Genomic DNA, 27,111 nt, shown 5'->3' with positions numbered 1-27,111 from the left:
TGATCAGCTATTAACCTCTTAAATGTAGGAACTAAATCTAATCTAAAATGCAATCTACATAATCCTCTAAAGTAATTATTTATCACGAGGACCATAAAAAATAACTAGTAATGCTGCATACTCCAATAAAGGTTCAAATCTCACCTTTCTGGTCAAATGTTTTATAAATTGCTGAGGTGTAGACACTTTTGAGGACACAAGCTCAAGTACACAGTACAAATACGATACAAATATATATATTTTTAAAGCTTTAAAGCTTTAAAATCAATGTCATAGGCCTATAGTTCTTAGTGGCCTCTCCCCCCTGAAAATCCTGACAGTCAACTCTTGTGGTAATTTAAGTTGGGGTGAATGAGGAAGAATATATGCATATATGCATAATAACTATGCATAACTATGCATCAAACTCACAGGCAAATAATGAGAAAACACTAAATCTGTATCTACAGCCATAGCTAATAATTGTTCTACAATATACTATGTGTATTTGTCACATTCCATAACATATCATAGTATCATACCAAGTTAGTCATAGGCTACTCTGTTATACCTCTATCATTAGCCAGTAGCCTATGGCCTCGTATTTATTTGCATTCCAAATAGGCCCACTAATTTTTTGTTTACGAACAAATGCATTTCAGTTTACTTTCTGAAACTCAAATGGGAGATGTTCCCCTCGTGAAATCTGCCAGCTGGCCCTTTAAGAAGAGTGAACAGTGGAGTCAAACTACAAGGCTCTACTTTTATCTACCTGCTCCAACTACTAGGTTACTGGTTTCTACTAGTCCCTGATTGGTCGCCCGAACAAATCTTTTTGAGTTGGTTGCGTCAAGCTTGAAGCTGACAGGATGCTGAGATCAGAGGGCGAATTCCAACCTTGCTGCCTTGATTGAGGACATCATTTGATCAGAATACTGTCACTTTAGTGCATGTCGGCCTTGCTGGTAAAGGAGGAATTGCTTTATGAGCTCGTATGCGCATGTAAGCGTGAACATTTCTGTCTTTTGAATGAGTATTGCCTGGCTAAACGCAAACCTGCGCTGTGGACACAAAAACTCTTACATTGCGAGTTGATGCAGTGCTTGCTGAGGATCAGCGAGGCTGTGGGAGATCCTTTCAAGTAATTCGGCGAATCCGATGTCCAAAGAGAACCACTTCTCTCCCGGTCTGTCCGGTGCGTAAAAGCGGCCACGGTGACTCTCCAAACTCCACTCTGAGAGCATTTATCGGAATGAAAACGAAAATATGCTTTTTGCGATTTTGCTGAATTTGACAAGGGGATTATCTACGGTACGGCTGCTACCTGCTTACTTGCCTGCCTATTTGGGTCACTTGCTTAGCTCCAACGCGTTTTTATTAGGCTACAGATTCCTGGCCTGTTGAATTCATCGTTATCCTTCCTTCATGTCGCATTGGAATAACTTAATCTATCATGGATTTGATTTTCTTTACAAAGTCACCGTTTAGGCTCGGTTTAGACATCCTATAGACACTTTAGAGTGCAATCGAACCCACGTAGAAGCGCAACACCAAGAGGGGAACATGGACAGAAATGCCCCAGACGGACCGTTGCTGGATGACTTGAGCAAACTCACGGACGAGGAGCTCTCTAGGCTCGGAAAAGATGAGCTCATCAGGAAGCTACGGAGAACGGATAACGAGAAAATGAACTTAATGGTGGAGCACGGGAACATGATGAAAGACGTGAACCGGAGACTACAGGTCCACCTTCACGAGATCCGCAGCCTCAAGGAGATCAACCAGAAGCTGCAGGACGACAACCACGAGCTCCGGGAGCTCTGCTGTTTCCTGGACGACGACAGGCAGAAGGGCAAGACGCTGTCTCGGGAGTGGCAACACTTCGGCCGCTACACCGCCGGATCGATGTGGAAGGATGTCGGGGTGTACCATCAGAAGCTGAAGGATCTGGAAGCTAACCAGGGCTCTGTGATGCGGGAGAACCTGGAACTGAAGGAGATCATTCTGATGTTGGAGGAGGAGAGGAACGGAGCCGGGTCACGGAGCTCTATAGACTCCCAGTCCAGCCTGACCAACCTGAACGGGGGCACCAGAACCATTAGGGACGTCGGGGACGGGAGTAGTACCTCCAGCACCGGCAGTGTCGGTAGTCCTGACCACAACCACATACACATGCCCGCCGCGTCCCTGCGGAGGTCTATGGACGACCTGTCGCCGCTGTCATACATCCAAAGGAGCATCCCTAATGAACTGCATGGTGAGTCCATAGAAAGACATAACATCCTGTGAATTATAGAATATGTGTGGGTGAGTTTCCCTACAGAGTGCACCTTATTATTGAAGATGATGGGAATGTTCATTTTATAGACTACATCTTTAGTTTGATATATAGGACTCCAATGTGTGAATGGTTGGTAGGGGGCTTAGTGCTGTCCTTTAATGCAGATGTGTTAAATATATAGCCTACAGATATTAGCTATTCTGAAATCTGCCCTAGCTGGCTGTGTAAGTAGAGAAAGTGAATGAGAGTTTAATATGCATATAGCCAAGCACACAAGTTACTTGTAAGTGTGTGATAGAATTGGTTTGAATTGAAGCCCTGCCCAAAAAAACATACATTCGTTTTGAGTCTTGTAGGGCACTATATAGGGAGCCATCTGGGACACAACCCTAGAATTATAGAACCCCACTTGTCACACTGATGCCCTTAACTCACACCTCTGACATCAGAGTGTTCCAGTGACATCATGATAAAAGCAGTCTTATCAGGAAGGAGTAAGGCCAGTTTGGAACATGCCCAGGTCATCATGACCTCCTGACCTGATAATGGTCCACAAGGAGACATGGAGAGTCTGATAAGGACTTATCACCCCAAAACCAGACAGTCTTAAAACAATGTCCCTCCCACCCTTGAATGCGGTCTGCATTTCAATCTAATCTGTGCACCCATAACCACACCGTGCACTGTGTCTTATGTCATATCACAAGAGACTCATGTGGAACCTAATGTAAAATGTGACAAATGCTTATTTATCGGTTCATAGTCAGCTAGTATGCTATACATAAACACCTCCTTGGAAGGTGAACTAGGCCTTTCTGTCATGCCCTGTTACATAGTACTAACATGGTGGCTGACTGGGTTCAGAGGAAGTTTACATTACTGCTGCTGTTAGTGTTGAATGGTAGATAAGAGATGTAGAGACATGTGGATGTGGGTATTTCCAGTGGGTTCCCCACCCTCACCCCTCTCCACACACCCTGACCACCAAGGTGCAGTACTAGTCAAAAGTTCGGACACACCTACTCATTCCAGGGTTTTTCTTTATTTTTATAATGTTCTACATTATGGAATAATAGTGAAGACATCAAAACTATGAAATAACACATATGGAATCATGTAGTAACCAAAAACAAATCCAAATATATTTTATATTTGAGATTCTTCAAAGTAGCCACCTTTTGCCTTGATGACAGCTTTGCACACTCTTGGCATTCTCTCCACCAGCTTCATCTGGAATGCTTTTCCAACAGTCTTGAAGGAGTTCCCACGTATGCTAAGCACTTGTTGGCTGCTTATCCTTCACTCTGTGGTCCAACTCATCTGAAACCGTCTCAATTAGATGTGTTTTGGGTCATTGTCCTGTTTAAAAACGAATTATAGTCCCACTAAGTGCAAACCAGATGAGATGGCATATCACTGCAGAATGCTGTGGGAGCCATGCTGGTTAAGTGTGCATTGAATTCTAAATAAATCACAGACTGTCACCTAAAAAGCACTCCCGCACCATCACATCTCCTCCTCCATTCTTCAAGGTGGGAACCACACCGGGGTTTTTATTTAAAAAACATGAATTTGACAGTAGCAGGCAGCTCAGTGGCGAGTCTAATTCTGTATTTCATATTACAGTACACTGACTGTAATATACATACAGTATGAAGCAAGTACTGTGTAATGACACCCAGTACCACACCGTAAAATGTATTATATTGTACTGTAAAAAAAAAAAAAAAAATGCTCCCATAATCTGAATAAATGAATGATTGAATGAATGGGTTCATTGAGGGCAGGGGTTTGTATTTTACAGTATTTTACTGTAATTACAAGGGACTGGTGAGAGCAGGTTGGCTGCTAGGTAAAGTGTTTACACATTACAGTACATTAATACATATTTGGTGTTCTGTATCACTTCTAGAAGGCCTTAACAAAAGTTTACTAAACTGGCAGTGACTACAATGCAAAACAGACCCAAAAAAGCTCAACTATTTAAGAGATTTTTATTACAAATGTATTTCATTTTAAGTTTTCATCCCAATATTATACTTTATATACATCACAGAAGACTGAAATTTAACGAAACTGTTCAGAATAGAACATCAAAAATATTTATAGCTAATTTAGAATTTTTTTAATTTTGTACATTTCACCCATGAGGGCAAAGAGAGAACCTTTGGTCGTTGATTGCAGGTCTGTCCCCTACACAAGTTATGGGGAACTATAACCACTTATAAGTTAAGTTGTTACGGCGTTCTCACTCATGAGTGCACCAAATATATCCTCTTACAAGGCATGCCTTAAAATATGTTAATGAGCAAGAAACAACAATAGCATGCACCCCCACTAGTGGTCAAAAGGCTTTTGGCTCTCCAAAAATTCCAGTACCATTGGAACTACAGCAATTCTTTCCACACCCACAACATTTCCCACAATGCACCATAATTTTCAGTATGCAGCAGTAAAACGTTTCAGAGTATTTTACTGTTGATAATACCCCAAATTAGCATATAATTTACAGTTTTCTGTTACAGTGCACTGCCTGAGCTCTGCAAACTGTCCATATGTTGACATGTTAAGTAGGACCCACGCCAGGCCTCATAGTAGTTAACATGTATTCAACATTTAGACAAGCTGTGTTTAACTTCATAGTAATCTAGCTGTGTTGAAAAGTTGAAAGGACCCAGTCTGCTAATGGAGCCTCCCTATAAACGAAGTCTTTATCTTATCTTAGATATGCACTTATCGCTATCCACTGCTGTCCACTCACTTCTAAATTACCTCTATCCTATCTTTCCACTACTCCTACTCCCTACTCCCTCAACCCCTCTTTTTACTAGGTGATAAACTCTGTGGCCCATATGCTACTCTTACAGTAAGGACAGTTGGCTGGACATACATCACATCTCCTCAATACAGCTACAGTACAGACCGTCTCCTTAATACAGCTACAGTACAGACCGTCTCCTTAATACAGCTACAGTACAGACCATCTCCTTAATACAGCTACAGTACAGACCATCTCCTCCATACAGCTACAGTACAGACCATTTCCTTAATACAGCTACAGTACAGACCGTCTCCTTAATACAGCTACAGTACAGACTATCTCCTCCATACAGCTACAGTACAGACCATCTCCTCCATACAGCTACAGTACAGACCATCTCCTTAATACAGCTACAGTACAGACCATCTCCTTAATACAGCTACAGTACAGACCATCTCCTTAATACAGCTACAGTACAGACCATCTCCTCCATACAGCTACAGTACAGACCATCTCCTTAATACAGCTACAGTACAGACCGTCTCCTTAATACAGCTACAGTACATACCATCTCCTTAATACAGCTACAGTACAGACCATCTCCTCAATACAGCTACAGTACAGACCATCTCCTCAATACAGCTACAGTACAGACCATCTCCTCAATACAGCTACAGTACATACCATCTCCTTAATACAGCTACAGTACAGACCGTCTCCTTAATACAGCTACAGTACAGACGTCTCCTTAATACAGCTACAGTACAGACCGTCTCCTTAATACAGCTACAGTACAGACTGAGACAGATGTGTGTCTCTTTTGTCCATGTGGCTAAGGCTAATCAATGTGTTTCTGTCCCAAATGGCACCCTGTTCCCTATTTAGTCCACTACTTTTGACCAGGGCCCATAGGTGGTGGTGTACTACTAGGGAATAGGATGCCATTTGGAATGCATTCAATGTGTGAAATTTGCAGTGTCAGGTCTGTGACTAGCTGGTGGTCGCTGTGACAAAGCCATTGTAACAGTGGGCATACAGCCCTGCATGTGGCCTTTGTTAAGAATACTCTGATGGACAAACTGTATTGATCATAGTGCCATGTTGTGTGAATGTGGTCTGGTTTTGGCACAAGCTGCTCGTTCAGAGCCTGGCTGGCTGTTGTATTCTGGTTGGTTCATTGTCACAGTGTCACAACGGGTGTAGACTAACAGTGAAATTCTATCTCCACCAAGACTAATGTTTCTCCTCCAGCATTCTCTCATCTGTGTGTGATGCAGTGGTCATGGTGAGATCAATCTAAGAGTTTTTGCCAGTTTATTGGTTCTCTCTGCTCTCTGGCCTATTAAATCAGCCGCTGTAGCTGAGGGGAACGAGGTGCCACAGTGTCGCTGTCAGTTTTACCCACTGCTTTTATTTACTAGCCGAGCCATGTGGGAGGGTTATCAGTCACAGTTTTAGACTCTCTCTGTGTGTGTGTGTGTGTGTGTGTGTGTGTGTGTGTGTGTGTGTGTGTGTGTGTGTGTGTGTGTGTGTGTGTGTGTGTGTGTGTGTGTGTGTGTGTGTGTGTGTGTGTGTGTGTGTGTGTGTGTGTGTGTGTGTGTGTAGAGGGATATATATGGTGAGAGAGCCCACTTGTTGAGATTAGTCCGACTGTAAATTCAGAGCATTCATTCCAGCGCTGCGGAGGAAAAGGCTTGTGGGCATGCACTCTCTCTCACAGCAGTGTGTGTGTTTTACACTCCTCTCATCTTAAAAGTGGCAGTCATCCCTCCTACAGTTACAGTGTGTTTCTGCTTGTGTGTGTGTGTTATACACTCACCAGACAGTTTATTAGGTACACCTTTCCCCTTTACCGTACAGACAGTGAGTCATGTGGCCATGGCTTGCTATATAAAGCAGGCAGACAGGCATCAAGGCATTCAGTTACTGTTCGATTGAACGTTAGAATGGGCAAATCAAGTGACCTAAGCAACTTTGAGCGTGGTATGATCGTCGGTGCCAGACAAGCCGTATCCAGTATCTCAGAAACGTCCGCCCTCCTGGGCTTTTCACGCATGACAGTGATTAGGTTTTACAGAGAGTGGTGCGACAAACAAAAAATATCCAGTCAAGGGCCGTCATGTGGAATAAAAGAGCTCGTTGCTTGCTGTTTGGGGTTTTAGGCTGGGTTTCCATACAGCACTTTGAGATATCAGCTGATGTACGAAGGGCTATATAAATACATTTGATTTGATTTGATGAGAGAAGTCAAAGGAGAACGGCAAGAATGGTGCAATCTAACAGGTGGGCCACAAGCAGAGAAATAACGGCGCAGTACAACAGTGGTGTGCAGAACGGGCTATTGCAGCAGACGACCACACCGGGTTCCACTCCTATCAGCTAAAAACAAGACGAGGCTCCAGTGGGCACACGGTCACCAACACTAGACAATTGAGGAGTGGAAAAACATTGCCTGGAACATGACAGTGAGTTCAGTTGACTTGACCGGCCTGGTCAGTCCTCAGACCTCAACCCAATAGAGCATGTTTGAGATGAGATGGAACGGGCTGTTCACAGCATGAATGTACCGCCATCCAATCTGCAACAACTGCGTGATGCCATCGCGTCGGCATGAACGAACATATCCGTGGAACGTCTCCGACACCCTGAAGAATTCAGGCCTGTTCTATCTTCTATCGCAAAAGTGGCACGCCGTGTGTGTGCTTGTGTGTGAGACCATCTTATATACAACCTACTGTACACCACTAAGGTGCTTGTCAATCAGCAAGTACACAGCTTTATGTTTATTTATGACTAAAACACATCACTGGACTAAACGCTTTACAGTCGTTCTCATGAGACTAAACAGTACATAGTACAGTAGATTCTCTCTGAAAAGGGTTCTCTCTCCATCCATCTTGCTTTTTTTGTTGTCTCTTCTACAGTCTGGGAATTGCAATGACTTCACTCTTTAGATCTATTGTTCTTAAGCTTTCCCACTCACTTATATACTTTAGAAGTTGTTTTAATAATTTCATAATGATAATCAGGTATAATAAACTTGTCCATAACAAGAATGCCTTTCAGGAAAGGGTTTGGTCGTAGTGTTTAACTGACTAAATATTTTCCCCTACTCTGTTCACTTCACACCGTTTTGAGGTGATTAGACAGTCTACATAGTTGGCAGTGCAGTGATAACTCTTATCTTGTTTGGAGAGAGGGGAGGTGAGGGGGAGGTTGATTTTGGCTGAAACACCCAGCAGTACAGTGGGGAGGTGTGGTGGGGCCCTGAAAGCACTGAGCTTTGTTGGGTTGTGTCTGATTACTGTACCTCCATTAGGGCAGAATCATCAGTATTCAGTAATACTGTATTTTTAATGCACCTTGAGATATTTTTGGTGCATGGGTTCCGGTTGCTCTTAGGACTATGGTGTTTCTGGTTGGCTTTGCCTCTTGGTTTGGTCCTCCTGTCTAATGGTCCTGCTGGAACACTTGTGCTGTTAAAAGCTGTGTGCTCTGTGTTATGGCTCTGTGTGCTCTGTGTTATGGCTCTGTGTGCTCTGTGTTATGGCTCTGTGTGCTCTGTGTTATGGCTCTGTGTGCTCTGTGTTATGGCTCTGTGTGCTCTGTGTTATGGCTCTGTGTGCTCTGTGTTATGGCTCTGTGTGTGTTTGGTTTTGCCCTGTCTCGGGTCCTGTCTCGGGTCCTGGCTCACTTCCTGGATGATGTGTTTGATCAGGCACTATAGAGTCAGGCTTGGGGGCTGTGTGTGAGGCTGTATGGGCCTGTGGAGGTCTTTGTTCAGCCATCTCTGTTGTGTTCAGTTCTGTGCCCTGCTTCCCAGCTGCCCTTCTCCTCCTCCACCCACTACCCCCCAAACTTTTATCAATGGGTCTCTTTCTTTCACTCGCTTACTCACTCCCTCACTCACTCATTTACTCTCATTTATTCTCTGTCTCTCTCTCTCTTTCCCTGTTGCACTTGTTCGCCCTCCCTATCAAGCCCTCATTCCCCCCTGTCAATTAAATTCAAGGGATTTATTGGCATGGGAAACATATGTTAACATTGCCAAAGCAAGTGAACTAGATAATAAACAAAAGTGAAATAAACATAAAAAATGAACAGTAAACATTACACCCCCAAAAGTTCAAAAAATAATAAAGACATTAAAAATGTCATATCAAGTGCAAAAGGAAAAATAAATAAACATAAATATGGATTGTATTTACAATGGTGTTTGTTCTTCACTGGTTGCCCTTTTCTTGTGGCAAATCTTGCCAATGTGATGGCGCACTGTGGTATTTCATCCAGTAGATATGGGAGTTTAACACAAATGGGTTTGTTTTCTAATTCTTTGTGGATCTGTGTAACCTGAAGGAAATATGTGTCTCTAATATGGTCATACATTTGGCAGGAGGATAGGAAGTGCAGCTCAGTTTCCACCTCATTTTGTGGGCAGTGTGCACATAGCCTGTCTTCTCTTGAGAACCAGGTCTGCCTTCTACGGCCTTTCTCAATAGCAAGGCTGTGCTCACTGAATCTGTACATAGTCAAATCTTTCCTTAAGTTTGGGTCAGTCACAGTGGTCACTTGCCGATGTGTACTCTCTGTTTAGGGCCAAATAGCATTCTAGTTTGCTCTGTTTTTTTGTTAATTATTTTTGTCAAGTAATTCTATTTTAGTTTTCTCATGATTTGGTTGGGTCTAATTGTGTTGCTGTGTTGCCCCCTCTCTTTCTCTTTCCCTCACTTCCCCTGTTGCACTTGTTGTCCTCCTCTGTCCAAACTGAACCCCCCCTTTCTCTGTCTGTTGCACTCAGTGTCTCTCCCATTCTCCCCCCACTCTTTCTTTGGTTCCCACCAGTGTTGTCATGATACCAACATTGTACTAATAATACGATACCAAGCCAAGTATCACGATACCGAGTATGGGGGTTCTACTCAATGCAACACATTGATTTTAACTTCACACTCTTCAGTGTATAATAGAATGCTGCATAGAATGGCTGATTTGCTCATATTTTCAAAGGCCTACATGTACTTTGGCTGGAGGAATGGGATATATACAGTACATGCATAATAATATGCAAGCCATTGTGGCAGTAAGGGAAAATCCTCTCTTGGAGCTCTATGGATAATTCCTTCGACCTCATGGCTTGCTTTTTGCTCTGACATGCACTGTCAACTGTGGGACCTTATATAGACAGGTGTGTGCCTTTCCAAATCATGTCCAACCAAATGAATTTACCACAGGTGGACTCCAATCACGTTGTAGAAACATCTCAAGGATGATCAATGGAAACAGGATGCACCTGAGCTCAATTTCGAGTCTCATAGCAAAGGGTCTGAATACTTATGTAGATAAGGTATTTTTGTTTTTATTTGTAATATATTTGCAAATATTTCTAAAAACCTGTTTTTGCTTTGTCATTATGGGGTATTGTGATGTCATTATGGGGTATTGTGATGTCATTATGGGGTATTGTGATGTCATTATGGGGTATTGTGTGTAGATCGCTGAGGATATGTTTTTATTTAATCCACTTCAGAATAAGGCTGTAACCTAAACACATGTGGAAAAAATCAAGTGATCTGGATACTTTCCGAAGGCACTGTAGTTCAGGCTTACATTAGGCCTATATGAATGCTACAGTTTGAAGCATATCTCATGAGTAGCAGACCCTTTTCCTTTTTTCCTGTGCCAATCAAATGTGCCTGGACCTAATGTCAAGATAATAGCTTGTTAGCTAGCTAGGTAACATGGCTGAACAAGTTTATTAACATTGCTTGCTCTGTACGCTGCTCCAATGGAACAAATGGAACAACAAAAGACTCATCGGGGTCTGCATCCCCCCCTCGACATCACGGCTTAATTATATTTTAAAAACTGATGCGGAATAGATGAACAGGTGAGTGAGGGCTGGTATGATACGTCTGGTTGATTACGTGGTGATGAACAGGTGAGTGAGGGCTGGTATGATACGTCTGGTTGATTACGTGGTGATGTGCAGGTGAGTGAGGGCTGGTATGATACGTCTGGTTGATTACGTGGTGATGAACAGGTGAGTGAGGGCTGGTATGGGATACGTCTGGTTGATTACGTGGTGATGAACAGGTGAGTGAGGGCTGGTATGGGATACGTCTGGTTGATTACGTGGTGATGAACAGGTGAGTGAGGGCTGGTATGGGATACGTCTGGTTGATTACGTGGTGATGAACAGGTGAGTGAGGGCTGGTATGGGATACGTCTGGTTGATTACGTGGTGATGAACAGGTGAGTGAGGGCTGGTATGGGATACGTCTGGTTGATTACGTGGTGATGAACAGGTGAGTGAGGGCTGGTATGATACGTCTGGTTGATTACGTGGTGATGAACAGGTGAGTGAGGGCTGGTATGATACGTCTGGTTGATTACGTGGTGATGAACAGGTGAGTGAGGGCTGGTATGATACGTCTGGTTGATTACGTGGTGATGAACAGGTGAGTGAGGGCTGGTATGATACGTCTGGTTGATTACGTGGTGATGAACAGGTGAGTGAGGGCTGGTATGATACGTCTGGTTGATTACGTGGTGATGAACAGGTGAGTGAGGGCTGGTATGATACGTCTGGTTGATTACGTGGTGATGAACAGGTGAGTGAGGGCTGGTATACGTGGGATACGTCTGGTTGATTACGTGGTGATGAACAGGTGAGTGAGGGCTGGTATGATACGTCTGGTTGATTACGTGGTGATGAACAGGTGAGTGAGGGCTGGTATGATACGTCTGGTTGATTACGTGGTGATGAACAGGTGAGTGAGGGCTGGTATGATACGTCTGGTTGATTACGTGGTGATGAACAGGTGAGTGAGGGCTGGTATGATACGTCTGGTTGATTACGTGGTGATGAACAGGTGAGTGAGGGCTGGTATGATACGTCTGGTTGATTACGTGGTGATGAACAGGTGAGTGAGGGCTGGTATGATACGTCTGGTTGATTACGTGGTGATGAACAGGTGAGTGAGGGCTGGTATGGGATACGTCTGGTTGATTACGTGGTGATGAACAGGTGAGTGAGGGCTGGTATGATACGTCTGGTTGATTACGTGGTGATGAACAGGTGAGTGAGGGCTGGTATGATACGTCTGGTTGATTACGTGGTGATGAACAGGTGAGTGAGGGCTGGTATGATACGTCTGGTTGATTACGTGGTGATGAACAGGTGAGTGAGGGCTGGTATGATACGTCTGGTTGATTACGTGGTGATGAACAGGTGAGTGAGGGCTGGTATGATACGTCTGGTTGATTACGTGGTGATGAACAGGTGAGTGAGGGCTGGTATGATACGTCTGGTTGATTACGTGGTGATGAACAGGTGAGTGAGGGCTGGTATGATACGTCTGGTTGATTACGTGGTGATGAACAGGTGAGTGAGGGCTGGTATGATACGTCTGGTTGATTACGTGGTGATGAACAGGTGAGTGAGGGCTGGTATGATACGTCTGGTTGATTACGTGGTGATGAACAGGTGAGTGAGGGCTGGTATGATACGTCTGGTTGATTACGTGGTGATGAACAGGTGAGTGAGGGCTGGTATGGATACGTCTGGTTGATTACGTGGTGATGAACAGGTGAGTGAGGGCTGGTATGATACGTCTGGTTGATTACGTGGTGATGTGCAGGTGAGTGAGGGCTGGTATGATACGTCTGGTTGATTACGTGGTGATGAACAGGTGAGTGAGGGCTGGTATGATACGTCTGGTTGATTACGTGGTGATGAACAGGTGAGTGAGGGCTGGTATGATACGTCTGGTTGATTACGTGGTGATGAACAGGTGAGTGAGGGCTGGTATGATACGTCTGGTTGATTACGTGGTGATGAACAGGTGAGTGAGGGCTGGTATGATACGTCTGGTTGATTACGTGGTGATGAACAGGTGAGTGAGGGCTGGTATGATACGTCTGGTTGATTACGTGGTGATGAACAGGTGAGTGAGGGCTGGTATGATACGTCTGGTTGATTACGTGGTGATGAACAGGTGAGTGAGGGCTGGTATGGGATGAACGTCTGGTTGATTACGTGGTGATGAACAGGTGAGTGAGGGCTGGTATGATACGTCTGGTGAGGGCTGGTAGGTCTGGTTGATTACGTGGTGATGAACAGGTGAGTGAGGGCTGGTATGGGATACGTCTGGTTGATTACGTGGTGATGAACAGGTGAGTGAGGGCTGGTATGATACGTCTGGTTGATTACGTGGTGATGAACAGGTGAGTGAGGGCTGGTATGATACGTCTGGTTGATTACAGGTGAGTGGTGATGAACAGGTGAGTGAGGGCTGGTATGATACGTCTGGTTGATTACGTGGTGATGAACAGGTGAGTGAGGGCTGGTATGATACGTCTGGTTGATTACGTGGTGATGAACAGGTGAGTGAGGGCTGAGTATGGGATATACGTCTGGTTGATTACGTGGTGATGAACAGGTGAGTGAGGGCTGGTATGGGATACGTCTGGTTGATTACGTGGTGATGAACAGGTGAGTGAGGGCTGGTATGATACGTCTGGTTGATTACGTGGTGATGAACAGGTGAGTGAGGGCTGGTATGGGATACGTCTGGTTGATTACGTGGTGATGAACAGGTGAGTGAGGGCTGTATGGTATGATACGTCTGGTTGATTACGTGGTGATGAACAGGTGAGTGAGGGCTGGTATGATACGTCTGGTTGATTACGTGGTGATGAACAGGTGAGTGAGGGCTGGTATGATACGTCTGGTTGATTACGTGGTGATGAACAGGTGAGTGAGGGCTGGTATGATACGTCTGGTTGATTACGTGGTGATGAACAGGTGAGTGAGGGCTGGTATGATACGTCTGGTTGATTACGTGGTGATGAACAGGTGAGTGAGGGCTGGTATGATACGTCTGGTTGATTACGTGGTGATGTGATGAGTGAGGGCAGGTGAGTGAGGGCTGGTATGATACGTCTGGTTGATTACGTGGTGATGAACAGGTGAGTGAGGGCTGGTAGGTGATACGTCTGGTTGATTACGTGGTGATGAACAGGTGAGTGAGGGCTGGTATGATACGTCTGGTTGATTACGTGGTGATGAACAGGTGAGTGAGGGCTGGTATGGGATACGTCTGGTTGATTACGTGGTGATGAACAGTGAGTGAGGGCTGGTATGATACGTCTGGTGAGGGCTGATTACGTCTGGTTGATTACGTGGTGATGAACAGGTGAGTGAGGGCTGGTATGATACGTCTGGTTGATTACGTGGTGATGAACAGGTGAGTGAGGGCTGGTATGGGATACGTCTGGTTGATTACGTGGTGATGAACAGGTGAGTGAGGGCTGGTATGGGATACGTCTGGTTGATTACGTGGTGATGAACAGGTGAGTGAGGGCTGGTATGATACGTCTGGTTGATTACGTGGTGATGAACAGGTGAGTGAGGGCTGGTATGATACGTCTGGTTGATTACGTGGTGATGAACAGGTGAGTGAGGGCTGGTATGATACGTCTGGTTGATTACGTGGTGATGAACAGGTGAGTGAGGGCTGGTATGGGATACGTCTGGTTGATTACGTGGTGATGAACAGGTGAGTGAGGGCTGGTGAGGGCTGGGATACGTCTGGTTGATTACGTGGTGATGAACAGGTGAGTGAGGGCTGGTATGATACGTCTGGTTGATTACGTGGTGATGAACAGGTGAGTGAGGGCTGGTATGATACGTCTGGTTGATTACGTGGTGATGAACAGGTGAGTGAGGGCTGGTATGATACGTCTGGTTGATTACGTGGTGATGAACAGGTGAGTGGGGCTGGTATGGGATACGTCTGGTTGATTACGTGGTGATGAACAGGTGAGTGAGGGCTGGTATGATACGTCTGGTTGATTACGTGGTGATGAACAGGTGAGTGAGGGCTGGTATGGGATACGTCTGGTTGATTACGTGGTGATGAACAGGTGAGTGAGGGCTGGTATGATACGTCTGGTTGATTACGTGGTGATGAACAGGTGAGTGAGGGCTGGTATGATACGTCTGGTTGATTACGTGGTGATGAACAGGTGAGTGAGGGCTGGTATGGGATACGTCTGGTTGATTACGTGGTGATGAACAGGTGAGTGAGGGCTGGTATGATACGTCTGGTTGATTACGTGGTGATGAACAGGTGAGTGAGGGCTGGTATGATACGTCTGGTTGATTACGTGGTGATGAACAGGTGAGTGAGGGCTGGTATGATACGTCTGGTTGATTACGTGGTGATGAACAGGTGAGTGAGGGCTGGTATGGGATACGTCTGGTTGATTACGTGGTGATGAACAGGTGAGTGAGGGCTGGTATGGGATACGTCTGGTTGATTACGTGGTGATGAACAGGTGGTGAGTGAGGGCTGGTATGGGATACGTCTGGTTGATTACGTGGTGATGAACAGGTGAGTGAGGGCTGGTATGGGATACGTCTGGTTGATTACGTGGTGATGAACAGGTGAGTGAGGGCTGGTATGGGATACGTCTGGTTGATTACGTGGTGATGAACAGGTGAGTGAGGGCTGGTATGATACGTCTGGTTGATTACGTGGTGATGAACAGGTGAGTGAGGGCTGGTATGATACGTCTGGTTGATTACGTGGTGATGAACAGGTGAGTGAGGGCTGGTATGGGATACGTCTGGTTGATTACGTGGTGATGAACAGGTGAGTGAGGGCTGGTATGGGATACGTCTGGTTGATTACGTGGTGATGAACAGGTGAGTGAGGGCTGGTATGGGATACGTCTGGTTGATTACGTGGTGATGAACAGGTGAGTGAGGGCTGGTATGGGATACGTCTGGTTGATTACGTGGTGATGAACAGGTGAGTGAGGGCTGGTATGGGATACGTCTGGTTGATTACGTGGTGATGAACAGGTGAGTGAGGGCTGGTATGATACGTCTGGTTGATTACGTGGTGATGAACAGGTGAGTGAGGGCTGGTATGGGATACGTCTGGTTGATTACGTGGTGATGAACAGGTGAGTGAGGGCTGGTATGGGATACGTCTGGTTGATTACGTGGTGATGAACAGGTGAGTGAGGGCTGGTATGGGATACGTCTGGTTGATTACGTGGTGATGAACAGGTGAGTGAGGGCTGGTATGGGATACGTCTGGTTGATTACGTGGTGATGAACAGGTGAGTGAGGGCTGGTATGATACGTCTGGTTGATTACGTGGTGATGAACAGGTGAGTGAGGGCTGGTATGGGATACGTCTGGTTGATTACGTGGTGATGAACAGGTGAGTGAGGGCTGGTATGATACGTCTGGTTGATTACGTGGTGATGTGCAGGTGAGTGAGGGCTGGTATGGGATACGTCTGGTTGATTACGTGGTGATGAACAGGTGAGTGAGGGCTGGTATGATACGTCTGGTTGATTACGTGGTGATGAACAGGTGAGTGAGGGCTGGTATGATACGTCTGGTTGATTACGTGGTGATGAACAGGTGAGTGAGGGCTGGTATGATACGTCTGGTTGATTACGTGGTGATGAACAGGTGAGTGAGGGCTGGTATGATACGTCTGGTTGATTACAGGTGAGTGAGGGTGATGAACTGGTTGATTACGTGGTGTGAGTGAGTGGGCTGGTATGATACGTCTGGTTGATTACGTGGTGATGAACAGGTGAGTGAGGGCTGGTATGATACGTCTGGTTGATTACGTGGTGATGAACAGGTGAGTGAGGGCTGGTATGGGATACGTCTGGTTGATTACGTGGTGATGTGCAGGTGAGTGAGGGCTGGTATGGGATACGTCTGGTTGATTACGTGGTGATGAACAGGTGAGTGAGGGCTGGTATGATACGTCTGGTTGATTACGTGGTGATGAACAGGTGAGTGAGGGCTGGTATGATACGTCTGGTTGATTACGTGGTGATGAACAGGTGAGTGAGGGCTGGTATGATACGTCTGGTTGATTACGTGGTGATGAACAGGTGAGTGAGGGCTGGTATGATACGTCTGGTTGATTACGTGGTGATGTGCAGGTGAGTGAGGGCTGGTATGATACGTCTGGTTGATTACGTGGTGATGAACAGGTGAGTGAGGGCTGGTATGATACGTCTGGTTGATTACGTGGTGATGAACAGGTGAGTGAGGGCTGGTATGGGATACGTCTGGTTGATTACGTGGTGATGAACAGGTGAGTGAGGGCTGGTATGATACGTCTGGTTGATTACGTGGTGATGAACAGGTGAGTGAGGGCTGGTATGGGATACGTCTGGTTGATTACGTGGTGATGAACAGGTGAGTGAGGGCTGGTATGATACGTCTGGTTGATTACGTGGTGATGAACAGGTGAGTGAGGGCTGGTATGATACGTCTGGTTGATTACGTGGTGATGAACAGGTGAGTGAGGGCTGGTATGATACGTCTGGTTGATTACGTGGTGATGAACAGGTGAGTGAGGGCTGGTATGATACGTCTGGTTGATTACGTGGTGATGAACAGGTGAGTGAGGGCTGGTATGGGATACGTCTGGTTGATTACGTGGTGATGAACAGGTGAGTGAGGGCTGGTATGATACGTCTGGTTGATTACGTGGTGATGAACAGGTGAGTGAGGGCTGGTATGATACGTCTGGTTGATTACGTGGTGATGAACAGGTGAGTGAGGGCTGGTATGATACGTCTGGTTGATTACGTGGTGATGAACAGGTGAGTGAGGGCTGGTATGATACGTCTGGTTGATTACGTGGTGATGAACAGGTGAGTGAGGGCTGGTATGATACGTCTGGTTGATTACGTGGTGATGAACAGGTGAGTGAGGGCTGGTATGATACGTCTGGTTGATTACGTGGTGATGAACAGGTGAGTGAGGGCTGGTATGATACGTCTGGTTGATTACGTGGTGATGAACAGGTGAGTGAGGGCTGGTATGATACGTCTGGTTGATTACGTGGTGATGAACAGGTGAGTGAGGGCTGGTATGATACGTCTGGTTGATTACGTGGTGATGAACAGGTGAGTGAGGGCTGGTATGGGATACGTCTGGTTGATTACGTGGTGATGAACAGGTGAGTGAGGGCTGGTATGGGATACGTCTGGTTGATTACGTGGTGATGAACAGGTGAGTGAGGGCTGGTATGATACGTCTGGTTGATTACGTGGTGATGTGCAGGTGAGTGAGGGCTGGTATGATACGTCTGGTTGATTACGTGATGATGAACAGGTGAGTGAGGGCTGGTATGATACGTCTGGTTGATTGATTACGTGGTGATGAACAGGTGAGTGAGGGCTGGTATGATACGTCTGGTTGATTACGTGGTGATGAACAGGTGAGTGAGGGCTGGTATGGGATACGTCTGGTTGATTACGTGGTGATGAACAGGTGAGTGAGGGCTGGTATGATACGTCTGGTTGATTACGTGGTGATCTGGTTGATTACGTGGTTGTGATGAACAGGTGAGTGAGGGCTGGTATGATACGTCTGGTTGATTACGTGGTGATGAACAGGTGAGTGAGGGCTGGTATGATACGTCTGGTTGATTACGTGGTGATGAACAGGTGAGTGAGGGCTGGTATGATACGTCTGGTTGATTACGTGGTGATGAACAGGTGAGTGAGGGCTGGTATGATACGTCTGGTTGATTACGTGGTGATGAACAGGTGAGTGAGGGCTGGTATGATACGTCTGGTTGATTACGTGGTGATGAACAGGTGAGTGAGGGCTGGTATGATACGTCTGGTTGATTACGTGGTGATGAACAGGTGAGTGAGGGCTGGTATGGGATACGTCTGGTTGATTACGTGGTGATGAACAGGTGAGTGAGGGCTGGTATGATACGTCTGGTTGATTACGTGGTGATGAACAGGTGAGTGAGGGCTGGTATGATACGTCTGGTTGATTACGTGGTGATGAACAGGTGAGTGAGGGCTGGTATGATACGTCTGGTTGATTACGTGGTGATGAACAGGTGAGTGAGGGCTGGTATGATACGTCTGGTTGATTACGTGGTGATGAACAGGTGAGTGAGGGCTGGTATGGTGATGAACGTCTGGTTGATTACGTGGTGATGAACAGGTGAGTGAGGGCTGGTATGATACGTCTGGTTGATTACGTGGTGATGAACAGGTGAGTGAGGGCTGGTATGATACGTCTGGTTGATTACGTGGTGATGAACAGGTGAGTGAGGGCTGGTATGATACGTCTGGTTGATTACGTGGTGATGAACAGGTGAGTGAGGGCTGGTATGATACGTCTGGTTGATTACGTGGTGATGAACAGGTGAGTGAGGGCTGGTATGATACGTCTGGTTGATTACGTGGTGATGTGCAGGTGAGTGAGGGCTGGTATGATACGTCTGGTTGGTGGTGATGAACAGGTGAGTGAGGGCTGGTGATACGTCTGGTTGTGATGAACAGGTGAGTGAGGGCTGGTATGATACGTCTGGTTGATTACGTGGTGATGAACTGAGTGAGGGCTGGTATTACTGGTTGATTGGTGATGAACAGGTGAGTGAGGGCTGGTATGATACGTCTGGTTGATTACGTGGTGATGAACAGGTGAGTGAGGGCTGGTATGATACGTCTGGTTGATTACGTGGTGATGAACAGGTGAGTGAGGGCTGGTATGATACGTCTGGTTGATTACGTGGTGATGAACAGGTGAGTGAGGGCTGGTATGATACGTCTGGTTGATTACGTGGTGATGAACAGGTGAGTGAGGGCTGGTATGAGGGCTGGATACGTCTGGTTGATTACGTGGTGATGAACAGGTGAGTGAGGGCTGGTATGATACGTCTGGTTGATTACGTGGTGATGAACAGGTGAGTGAGGGCTGGTATGATACGTCTGGTTGATTACGTGGATTGGTGATGAACAGGTGATGAACAGGTGAGTGAGGGCTGGTATGATACGTCTGGTTGATTACGTGGTGATGAACAGGTGAGTGAGGGCTGGTATGATACGTCTGGTTGATTACGTGGTGATGAACAGGTGAGTGAGGGCTGGTATGATACGTCTGGTTGATTACGTGGTGATGAACAGGTGAGTGAGGGCTGGTATGATACGTCTGGTTGATTACGTGGTGATGAACAGGTGAGTGAGGGCTGGTATGATACGTCTGGTTGATTACGTGGTGATGAACAGGTGAGTGAGGGCTGGTGACGTCTGGTGAGTGGCAGGTGAGTGAGGGCTGGGATACGTCTGGTTGATTACGTGGTGATGAACAGGTGAGTGAGGGCTGGTTGATTACGTGGTGATGAACAGGTGAGTGAGGGCTCTGGTCTGGTTGATTACGTGGTGATGAACAGGTGAGTGAGGGCTGGTATGATACGTCTGGTTGATTACGTGGTGATGAACAGGTGAGTGAGGGCTGGTATGATACGTCTGGTTGATTACGTGGTGATGAACAGGTGAGTGAGGGCTGGTATGATACAGGTGAGTGAGGGCTGGGATACGTCTGGTTGATTACGTGGTGATGAACAGGTGAGTGAGGGCTGGTATGATACGTCTGGTTGATTACGTGGTGATGAACAGGTGAGTGAGGGCTGGTATGATACGTCTGGTTGATTACGTGGTGATGAACAGGTGAGTGAGGGCTGGTATGGTGATGAACACGTCTGGTTGATTACGTGGTGATGAACAGGTGAGTGAGGGCTGGTATGATACGTCTGGTTGATTACGTGGTGATGAACAGGTGAGTGAGGGCTGGTATGATACGTCTGGTTGATTACGTGGTGATGAACAGGTGAGTGAGGGCTGGTATGATACGTCTGGTTGATTACGTGGTGATGAACAGGTGAGTGAGGGCTGGTATGGGATACGTCTGGTTGATTACGATGGTGATGAACAGGTGAGTGATGAACAGGGGCTGGTATGATACGTCTGGTTGATTACGTGGTGATGAACAGGTGAGTGAGGGCTGGTATGATACGTCTGGTTGATTACGTGGTGATGAACAGGTGATGTGAGTGAGGGCTGGTATGGGATACGTCTGGTTGATTACGTGGTGATGAACAGGTGAGTGAGGGCTGGTATGATACGTCTGGTTGATTACGTGGTGATGAACAGGTGAGTGAGGGCTGGTATGATACGTCTGGTTGATTACGTGGTGATGAACAGGTGAGTGAGGGCTGGTATGGGATACGTCTGGTTGATTACGTGGTGATGAACAGGTGAGTGAGGGCTGGTATGATGAACGTCTGGTTGATTACGTGGTGATGAACAGGTGAGTGAGGGCTGGTATGGGATACGTCTGGTTGATTACGTGGTGATGAACAGGTGAGTGAGGGCTGGTATGGGATACGTCTGGTTGATTACGTGGTGATGAACAGGTGAGTGAGGGCTGGTATGATACGTCTGGTTGATTACGTGGTGATGAACAGGTGAGTGAGGGCTGGTATGATACGTCTGGTTGATTACGTGGTGATGAACAGGTGAGTGAGGGCTGGTACGTCTGGTTGATACGTGAACTGGTTGATGGGATACGTCTGGTTACGTGGTGATGAACAGGTGAGTGAGGGCTGGTATGATACGTCTGGTTGATTACGTGGTGATGAACAGGTGAGTGAGGGCTGGTATGATACGTACGTGGTGATGAACTGGATTTGATTACGTGGTGATGAACAGGTGAGTGAGGGCTGGTATGATACGTCTGGTTGATTACGTGGTGATGAACAGGTGAGTGAGGGCTGGTATGATACGTCTGGTTGATTACGTGGTGATGAACAGGTGAGTGAGGGCTGGTATGGGATACGTCTGGTTGATTACGTGGTGATGAACAGGTGAGTGAGGGCTGGTATGGGATACGTCTGGTTGATTACGTGGTGATGAACAGGTGAGTGAGGGCTGGTATGGGATACGTCTGGTTGATTACGTGGTGATGAACAGGTGAGTGAGGGCTGGTATGGGATACGTCTGGTTGATTACGTGGTGATGAACAGGTGAGTGAGGGCTGGTATGATACGTCTGGTTGATTACGTGGTGATGAACAGGTGAGTGAGGGCTGGTATGGGATACGTCTGGTTGATTACGTGGTGATGAACAGGTGAGTGAGGGCTGGTATGGGATACGTCTGGTTGATTACGTGGTGATGAACAGGTGAGTGAGGGCTGGTATGATACGTCTGGTTGATTACGTGGTGATGAACAGGTGAGTGAGGGCTGGTATGATACGTCTGGTTGATTACGTGGTGATGAACAGGTGAGTGAGGGCTGGTATGGGATACGTCTGGTTGATTACGTGGTGATGAACAGGTGAGTGAGGGCTGGTATGATACGTCTGGTTGATTACGTGGTGATGAACAGGTGAGTGAGGGCTGGTATGATACGTCTGGTTGATTACGTGGTGATGAACAGGTGAGTGAGGGCTGGTATGATTACGTGGTGATCTGGTTGATTACGTGGTGATGAACAGGTGAGTGAGGGCTGGTATGGGATACGTCTGGTTGATTACGTGGTGATGAACAGGTGAGTGAGGGCTGGGTACGTCTGGTTGATTACGTGGTGATGAACTGGTGAGGGCTGATTACGTCTGGTTGATTACGTGGTGATGAACAGGTGAGTGAGGGCAGGATGAACAGGTGAGTGAGGGCTGGTATGATACGTCTGGTTGATTACGTGGTGATGAACAGGTGAGTGAGGGCTGGTATGATACGTCTGGTTGATTACGTGGTGATGAACAGGTGAGTGAGGGCTGGGGCTGGTTGATTACGTGGTGATGAACAGGTGAGTGAGGGCTGGTATGATACGTCTGGTTGATTACGTGGTGATGAACAGGTGAGTGAGGGCTGGTATGATACGTCTGGTTGATTACGTGGTGATGAACAGGTGAGTGAGGGCTGGTATGTATGATACGTCTGGTTGATTACGTGGTGATGAACAGGTGAGTGATGGGCTGGATTATGATACAGGTGAGTGAGGGCTGGTTGATTACGTGGTGATGAACAGGTGAGTGAGGGCTGGTATGATACGTCTGGTTGATTACGTGGTGATGAACAGGTGAGTGAGGGCTGGTATGATACGTCTGGTTGATTACGTGGTGATGAACAGGTGAGTGAGGGCTGGTATGATACGTCTGGTTGATTACGTGGTGATGAACAGGTGAGTGAGGGCTGGTATGATACGTCTGGTTGATTACGTGGTGATGAACAGGTGAGTGAGGGCTGGTATGATACGTCTGGTTGATTACGTGGTGATGAACAGGTGAGTGAGGGCTGGTATGATACGTCTGGTTGATTACGTGGTGATGAACAGGTGAGTGAGGGCTGGTATGATACGTCTGGTTGATTACGTGGTGATGAACAGGTGAGTGAGGGCTGGTATGATACGTCTGGTTGATTACGTGGTGATGAACAGGTGAGTGAGGGCTGGTATGATACGTCTGGTTGATTACGTGGTGATGAACAGGTGAGTGAGGGCTGGTATGATACGTCTGGTTGATTACGTGGTGATGAACAGGTGAGTGAGGGCTGGTATGATACGTCTGGTTGATTACGTGGTGATGAACAGGTGAGTGAGGGCTGGTATGGGATACGTCTGGTTGATTACGTGGTGATGAACAGGTGAGTGAGGGCTGGTATGATACGTCTGGTTGATTACGTGGTGATGAACAGGTGAGTGAGGGCTGGTATGGGATACGTCTGGTTGATTACGTGGTGATGAACAGGTGAGTGAGGGCTGGTATGATACGTCTGGTTGATTACGTGGTGATGAACAGGTGAGTGAGGGCTGGTATGATACGTCTGGTTGATTACGTGGTGATGAACAGGTGAGTGAGGGCTGGGGCTGGTTGATTACGTGGTGATGAACAGGTGAGTGAGGGCTGGTATGATACGTCTGGTTGATTACGTGGTGATGAACAGGTGAGTGAGGGCTGGTATGATACGTCTGGTTGATTACGTGGTGATGAACAGGTGAGTGAGGGCTGGTATGATACGTCTGGTTGATTACGTGGTGATGAACAGGTGAGTGAGGGCTGGTATGATACGTCTGGTTGATTACGTGGTGATGAACAGGTGAGTGAGGGCTGGTATGATACGTCTGGTTGATTACGTGGTGATGAACAGGTGAGTGAGGGCTGGTATGGGATACGTCTGGTTGATTACGTGGTGATGTGCAGGTGAGTGAAGTGGATATTATTGTACCTGTACATACAATAGTCTAGTGGCTGTTGATGAAATATGCTGAATTTATAAACAGAACTGACTGTATAAACATTTTAGAAGTTATTTACATCGGTACATTCTTAGAATTTGTTTTGCTATCTAGAACCTGAAAGGGTTCTTCGGCTGCCCCCATAGGATAACCCTTTGAAGATCCCCTTTTGGTTCCATGTAAAACCCTTTCGACAGAGGGTTCTACATGGAACCCAAAACCAGAACTGGGTTATCCTATGGGGACAGCCGAAGAACCCTTCTGGAACCCCTTTTCTAAGAGTGTACGGCTGAAAAAGTCGGTAGTATCATATGAAACATGAAACTAACTTTTTGTAATACTGTAGTACTAAGTATCATGATGTTTTGGTACCGTAATATTACCGTGGTACAGGTATACTGTGCAACACTAGTACAGAGAGAGAGAGAGAGAGAGAGAGAGAGAGAGAGAGATTTGGCTGTGTCCAGTTTCTCCCTCCCAGGCCTGAGTGGTGACTGTCTCTCTCTGGCTAGCTGGGTTGGCGATGGAGAGAGCTTAAACCATGGCAAATCAAATCCTTTCTCATACATAATGTATTTGACCAAGGTCTAAAGGCAATCTGCACAATGCCACACTCAGGCCCCACCCTTGTGAACAACCAAGGATACCTCTCTCTCGAGATAAGACTTTTTACAGTGGCTGTTATCAGTTGGCGAAGAGTTTGAATTTGAATATAGGTAGCTTCAACTAACACATACCTGACATTGGCGACATTCTCTTTAAAACGTCCTTCAGTAACACAGGAGACAGTTAGTCCTAGTATGCGTCTGTTTGTTTGAATAAACACACTGCCGGTTTTAATTGAAATGTTACACCATATAGGTCACTTCCTCATTAACTATACAGTAGCATTATATATTCACCAACTCACGTTATAATGATGGCTCAATGTGAGAAACCAGTCTCTCACCTGCACACTGAGTTTAGTTAGGATGTTGAGCTGAAAAATGTGTGCGTTATGACCCTGTGGCAGATCAAAATAAATAAAATATAAAAATGAATAATCTTGATTATTTCTTGATAGCAGAAATCTTATTCAGTATTTTTGAAAGAATGTCTTGAACTATATGGGAACATTAACCTTGCAAGCTTGAACATTGAGTCTATTCAAACATCCCATGACCTACAGTATGTACAGTAATAGGAGAATGTGGCCTGGCTTGAACCCTCAACAGTAAATACTGTAGTCTTATGTTGTCCTATGAACCATGTCACCATATGGCACTGTTAAGTCTCAGAACAGTCTGTGGATTTATATAAAACATGTGGATGTCCATTTATGGACCTCATCTACGCTGACGCTGTTTATCCTAAATCTGATGTTGTTTTCTAGCCAAGTGATAATCATCATGATGTTGACAGTAGGGATGTTGCCAGGTTTCCTCCAGATGTGACACTTGGCATTCAGGCCAAAGAGTTCAATCTTGGTTTCATCAGACCAGAGAATCTTGTTTTGGGGGCTTCCGAGTGGCACTGTGGTCTAAGGCTCTGTATCGCAGTGCTAGAGGCGTCACTACAGACCCTGGTTTGATTCCAGGCTGTATCACAACCGGCCATGATTGGGAGTGCCATAGAGCGGCGCAAAATTGGCCCAGCGTCGTCTGGGTTTGGCTGGGGTACGCCGTCATTGTAAATAATAATTTGTTCTTAACTGGCTTGCCTAGTTAAATAAGTAAAAATGTTTTTTTCATGTAAAAACAAAAATGTTCTGAGAGTCTTTAGGTGTCTTTTGGCAAACTCCAAGTGAGCTGTCATGTGCCTTTTACTGAGTAGCTTCCGCTGGTCACTCTACCATAAAGGCCTGATTGGTCACCTCCCTTTCCAAATCATGTCCAATTAATTGGATACTTACATACAATTGGATACTTACATGGATACTTACATAAATAAGGTATTTCTTATTTATTTATTTTTTAAATTTGCAAAAATATTGAAAACCTGTTTTCACTTTGTCATAATGGAATATTGTGTGTAGATTGCTGACGATAATGTTTTTGAAATCCATTTTAGAATAAGGCTGTAACGTAACAACGTGGGAAAAGTCAATGAGTGAATACTTTCCGAAGGCACTTGTATGTGTGGATAGAATTTTAATAAAGTGTCTGTTTCTGTACATACATTATTTTTATTATTGCTTTCATTCTCCCGACTCACGTAGCCCACCTTGGCACTTAGCAGCATAAATCATTCTGAAACCCACAACGATTAGGCTTAATGGGAAAGTCAATACACATCCAGACACAGCAATGAAATTAAAAGCTTTTCAAATATGTCACACTATCCAGCCAGTCAGTCTCGTTCCAAAACTGCTACATACAGCTGCGGCCCTCTTTGTGTGTATCTTTGTATGCAGAAACACTATAGTGTGTGTCTGTTATTGTTTTACGACAGTCAAATTGTCCGTAAGTCATTGTTGAATGAATCGGCAGTTACAGCCTCTATATTTCTTTCTGACTGTAATTCTATGGCTCTGTTCATCTGGAAAGACATGAACATTTCAATCAGGAGAGCGTTGCTGAAAAAAGGTGTCTAGAAATGTGACCATCCAGACCCCCCAGCTAGCCAACCTAGGGACAGAGGGTGCTCAATCTGCCACTCAATTTGGGGTCGGATTGGGTTTTGGGTCCTGTTTCAACTTTCAGATAACATTTCAGACCCTTATTCCCACAGAGAGAGAGAGAGAGAGAGAGAGAGAGAGAAGAGAGAGAGTCTCCTGGGGGTTTCTAGTAGGGGTAGAGGGTGGTGTGAGAGAGAGAGAGAGAGAGAGAGAGAGAGAGAGAGAGAGAGAGAGAGAGAGAGAGAGTCTCTGAGAGGGTTTCTAGTAGGGAGAGAGAGAGAGTGTGAGAGAGAGAGAGAGAGAGAGAGAGAGCGAGAGAGAGAGAGAGAGAGAGAGAGAGAGAGAGAGAGAGAGAGAGAGAGAGACTTGACTTTTGGTCTTGCTTTATTGAAACATTCTTAAT

General features: G+C 46.0%; 1 protein-coding gene across 2 annotated transcripts in view; it reads left to right on the top strand.

Moving 5' to 3' along the window:
• Positions 1-817: 817 nt before the first annotated feature.
• Positions 818-27,111, top strand: part of LOC118369055 (coiled-coil domain-containing protein 85C-A-like) — a 98,074-nt gene continuing 71,780 nt past the window's right edge. For both annotated transcript variants that reach the window (XM_052496655.1, XM_035753556.2), the window contains exon 1: positions 818-2,236. In XM_052496655.1, the coding sequence (XP_052352615.1) occupies positions 1,543-2,236 (694 nt within the window). In that variant the 5' untranslated portion in view covers positions 818-1,542. The remainder of the gene's footprint in view (positions 2,237-27,111) is intronic.

The sequence above is a fragment of the Oncorhynchus keta genome, chromosome 35 (assembly GCF_023373465.1).
Source record: "Oncorhynchus keta strain PuntledgeMale-10-30-2019 chromosome 35, Oket_V2, whole genome shotgun sequence".
Lineage (NCBI taxonomy): Eukaryota > Metazoa > Chordata > Actinopteri > Salmoniformes > Salmonidae > Oncorhynchus > Oncorhynchus keta.
This window is presented reverse-complemented; position numbering and strand designations above follow the sequence as displayed.